The 4,835-nt window shown below is 48.9% G+C and overlaps 1 protein-coding gene across 1 annotated transcript in view; it reads right to left on the bottom strand.

The window, feature by feature from the left end:
• Positions 1 to 313: 313 nt before the first annotated feature.
• Positions 314 to 4,835, bottom strand: part of SGSM1 (small G protein signaling modulator 1) — a 127,155-nt gene continuing 122,633 nt past the window's right edge. Inside the window, exon 25 of the mRNA XM_011956722.1 lies at positions 314 to 2,971. Within this exon, the coding sequence (XP_011812112.1) occupies positions 2,883 to 2,971 (89 nt within the window). The 3' untranslated portion in view covers positions 314 to 2,882. The remainder of the gene's footprint in view (positions 2,972 to 4,835) is intronic.

The following is a 4,835-nucleotide window of genomic DNA, read 5'->3' as shown; positions in this document are numbered from 1 at the left end:
AGTCTGACTGAGAACAGAAGAACCTCCCAGCTGAACCTAGCCTGGACTGCTGACCCACAGAATTATGAGCTAAATACATGGCTGTTTTAAACCACTACGTTTTGGGTCATTTGTAATGCAGCATTAATTGTGGTAAAAGCCAACTCATACAAGAGGTCAGAAGTGATTCACCTTTTCTGGGAAAAGTCCAGGTAGATATTACAAAAATCTGACCCCGTATAGGGTTACTGGGGTGTGAGTGGGAAGACACAGTATTCAGAAGCAAGCATTTCTTTCTTTTAAAGTAAAAAAAAAAAAGAAAAAAAAAACCAGATTCACACATTTCTGTTTATATATATTTTCTCTATATATAGACACAACTCTTCAGCAAACATTTACAAGATATGTGGGCCACATTGAAAAAAAAGAGTGCACTCCGTGGACAGAACGACTCCCACGCATCCAATTCCAGGACACAGAAACACACACGACATAGAGATCTGAATAGGCACAGTAAACCAAATAAATATGACTTATTCCAAATCACAACCACAGATGCTCTCTGGAACATCATGAGAGAAGGCAGAGAAGAGATTTTGTGCTGTACTTTGAGACTAGTCTTAAAAAAATAAATAGGAGTCAGAAGGTCTGGGACCTGGGTCTCACCAAAATAACACCCTCTGTAAAGAACAGCTGAATGGCAAAATACAGTTTTCTCCGGAGGGGCCTTTTGCACATTTCTTCCTGTCTTGGAAGCTGGGGTACATAGGGCAGGGAGACGCAAGTCTAATGGCAGCCAGAACGTTGCCGTCTCCCATTTCTGCTTTGGTGGGGTGGGGTAGGAGCTGGGAGCCATGAAGGCTACCGTAGCCTCAAGTCTCCCACAGAGCTCCCTTCAGAAAGTAAGGGTTGACTAGACCTCTATCTACCCTGCACCAGAAGCTGGGCAGAGGTTGGAGGTTCAGGTCAGTTGAAGTTGCTGTACCGAGGGAAAGAAGCCTTCACAAGCACACAAGGCAAGGATGCATCCCAATCCCGGTGTGCTCAGGATGGGAGGACTAATACGCCCCTTCGCAAATGCTTCAATACGCTGCTTTACCTATCCTCTCCCCTCTCCAAAATCCCAGCTGCCATTCTTTGACCACCCTAGAGGTGGCAGGTCTCCCGGGAAGAGACTTTCTCTCTGATGCTTGCTGGGTTTCCCCCATTCTGGGTACATTCTCAGAACAGAAGAGCGGGCAAGACTGCTCTATCAAAAGGACAGGTAGGCAGAGTATACTAGCTCAGTTCGGGTCTGTTTGTGGATTGGTGACACTCTGTGTGAAAACCTCGGAGGGGGGGACTGTTCCCAGACCTTTAGCATGGTCCTGGACCCAGCTTATCAGCTGATGTTCCCCAAGGAAAACACACACCACGCTCTATCCTGGCCGACCTCTGCCTTCCTTTTCCTCCTTTGTCCTGAGTGAGTAACTGCGCTTAGAGAAAAGCTGCATGCCACCACCATTAAGTAGCTTTCACCAAACACACACATTTTCAAGACCCAATACTTGGAAGGAAAGGCAGTTTTCTCTTGCAAGATGGCAGCAGGATACAGACTCTGCCCTGCCTGGGGGGCTCTGAGCAGGACCCCAAAGAGCTCTGACCGTCTCATGCCTACAGACACTTTTTGGGTCCACTCCCTATGTGGGGAGATGCTTTTCTTGAAACGAAGAAAACGAGTATCTTCTGGCATCACACAGAGGAGAAGAAAAGGAGAAAATACAACAGATGGAATCCCAGACTCCAAGAGAAATGTGTGAGGGACTCCTGTGTGCCTTTTCTTTTTTTATTTTTTTTGAGACAGAGTCTCGCACTGTCGCCCGGACTGGAGTGCAGTGGCGCAATCTCAGCTCACTGCAACCTCCACCTCCCAGGTTCAAGCGATTCTCCTGCCTCAGCCTCCCAAGTAGCTGGGATTACAGGCGCCCGCCACCACGCTCAGCTAATTTTTTGTATTTTTAGTAGAGACAGGGTTTCACTGTGTTGGCCAGGCTGGTCTCAGAACTCCTGACCTTGTGATCCACCTGCCTCGGCCTCCCAAAGCGCTGGGACTACAGGCGTGAGCCACCGCGCCGGGCCTCCTGTGTGCCTTTTCTAAGTAGGGGGAGGCCTTAGGACCAGGACGGTTTAGCATCAAAAGAATGGGGGAGGAAGTCAGTTGTAGTCCCTCCTCCAAGCCAAGTGGTTCTCAAAGGGGGGCAATTTTGCCCTGCAGGGAACATTTGGCAATGTCTAGAGACATTTTTGGGGGTTGTCACAACTGGGGTGTGAGTGGGGGATGGTGCTACTGGCATCTGATGAGGCCAGGGATGCTGCTCAGCATCCTACAATGCAGAAGACAGTCCCCTCAAAAAGAATCACCTGGCTGCAAATGTCAGTAATGTCGACGTGGAGGGTCAATCTCTAGCCATGTCCAGAATATCGCCAAAGGCCCCTTGCAGAGGAGCACAGAGGTAGCCCCACACACCTCTTCTACACCAATTTCCAAAAAGAAATTCCCTTCCCAGGTCTCATCTTACAAGACAGTTTGGAGTGATAGGGAAAGAAGAAGAGGAGACCATTCTGGACACCAGCAAACAACGATGGCTCCTCGTCCACCAACAACCCCTACCTCCTGCAAGGGAGGAACGCCAGACTTGGGCAATCTTTGGTCAAACAGGAAAACGTAAGGCTAAATTGAAGGAGTACTCCCTCCACCCCATCTGCCCAGAAGTGAAAGTCAGGGTAGTTTCTTTTTGCACTGAACTCCATGCTTGTGAACAGACACCAGGACCCGCTCCTGGGGTGACTGTCCAGCCAGGAGGAAAAATAAGCAGAGGAACAGGTGGGGCAGCTTGGCTGAGGCTGCCTGGGTGAGGTGCCCCTCACTTGTTCTCAATCAGAGTCTGCACCTTGTACACGAGGTCCCGCGCCAGCTTCAGGACTTGCTTGGTGTTGTGTCGCTCAGCCATTTCTGAAAGAGCAGAAAAAAATCTCATGAGCCTCCTTCTGTGTCCAGCTTTAGGGCACACTTCCAGCCCCTGGAGGCTTCTCTGGGGGCGTCTCCATCACAGATTGGTTCAGGAAGCAGAGGCCCTGGAGAAGCCCTCTAACTCTGGACCTCAGTTTCCTCATCTGTAAAATGGGGAATGGAACAGCAGCTGCCTCACCAAGTTACTATGGGGGTTGAATGGGATAATGCTGGTTCACAGGATGTGCTATAAAAAGGTGAGGTCAGTCGGGTGTGGTGGCTCACACCCGTAATCCCAGCATTTTGGGAGGCTGAGGCGGGCAGATCACCTGAAGTCGGGAGTTTGAGACCAGCCTGACCAACATGGAGAAACCCTGTCTCTACTAAAAATACAAATTAGTCGGGCGTGGTGGCGCATGCCTATAATTCCAGCTACTCAGGAGGCTGAGGCAGAAGAATTGCTTGAACCTGGGAGGCAGAGCTTGTGATGAGCCAAGATTGCACCATTGCACTCCAGCCTGGGCCACAAGAGCGAAACTCCATTTCAAAAAATAATAATAATAAAAATGAAAAGTTGAAGTTCTTCCACTCCTCTCCTATAAACAGAATGACTGAAAGCAGTGCTAGGCACACAGTAGATGCTGAAAGATATGAGAAGGAGGAAGCAACAGAGGGAGGAAAGATGGAGAGGGAAGAGGAGAAAGGGACAAAAAAAGCAAAGAAAAAAATACTTTTATCGGCCGGGCGCGGTGGCTCAAGCCTGTAATCCCAGCACTTTGGGAAGCCGAGACGGGCGGATCACGAGGTCAGGAGATCGAGACCATCCTGACTATCACGGTGAAACCCCGTCTCTACTAAAAATACAAAAACTAGCCGGGCGAGGTGGCGGGCGCCTGTAGTCCCAGCTACTCGGGAGGCTGAGGCAGGAGAATGGCGTAAACCCGGGAGGCGGAGCTTGCAGTGAGCTGAGATCCGGCCACTGCACTCCAGTCTGGGAGACAGAGCGAGACTCCGCCTCAAAAAAAAAAAAAAATATACTTTTATCAAGAGCCATACAATGTGGTCAGACTTCCAAACCAAATAATCCTAAACTTAGACATTTATCATAAATAAACCATTTAATAGAAAGAAAAGAAAAAACAAAACAAAACAACACTAAAACTAAGACATGGTTCCCAAACTGGGTACCAAGTTACTCCAGCATGTTACAGTGAACTTACAGGGACACTGTGGAGTATTTGGATATTTCGAGAGAAGCGTGGCAATATTTCATCTAAGTTCAGCGCCACGTCAACTGTTAGCTGGAGTGAGTTCATGAATTTCACTACACTCTCATCAATAACTTTGTTTTTCTTTTGAGACAAGGTCTCACTCTGTTGCCCAGGGTAGAGTGCAGTGTGGTGTGATCTCGGCTCACTATAACCTCTGCCTCTCAACCTCAAGTGATTCTCATGCCTCCTGTAATCCCAGCCTCCTGAGTAGCTGGGATTACAGGTGTGCACCACCATGTTGGGCTAATTTTTGTATTTTTATTAGAGACAGAGTTTTGCCACATTGGCCAAGCTGGTCTGGAACTCCTAGCCTCAAGTAATCCACCCACCTTGGCCTCCCAAAGTGCTTACAGGCATAAGCCACCATACCCAGCGTCCCATCAATGACTGTCTTTGCAAAACTAGGTTTTCAGCAGCTGCTGAAATAGAAAGTAAGTGCCATGGGCCGGGCGTGGTGACTCACGCCTGTATCCCAGCACTTTGGGAGGCTGAGGCGGGCAGATGACGAGGCCAGGAGATCGAGACTGTCCTGGCTAACACAGTGGAATCCCATCTCTATTAAAAATACAAAAAATTAGCCAGGCGTGATGGCGGGA

This window comes from Colobus angolensis, unplaced genomic scaffold, assembly GCF_000951035.1.
Source record: "Colobus angolensis palliatus isolate OR3802 unplaced genomic scaffold, Cang.pa_1.0 Scaffold423, whole genome shotgun sequence".
Taxonomy (NCBI): Eukaryota; Metazoa; Chordata; class Mammalia; order Primates; family Cercopithecidae; genus Colobus; species Colobus angolensis.
The sequence above is the reverse complement of the archived record's forward strand: the minus strand, read 5'-3'. Positions and strand labels throughout refer to the sequence as shown.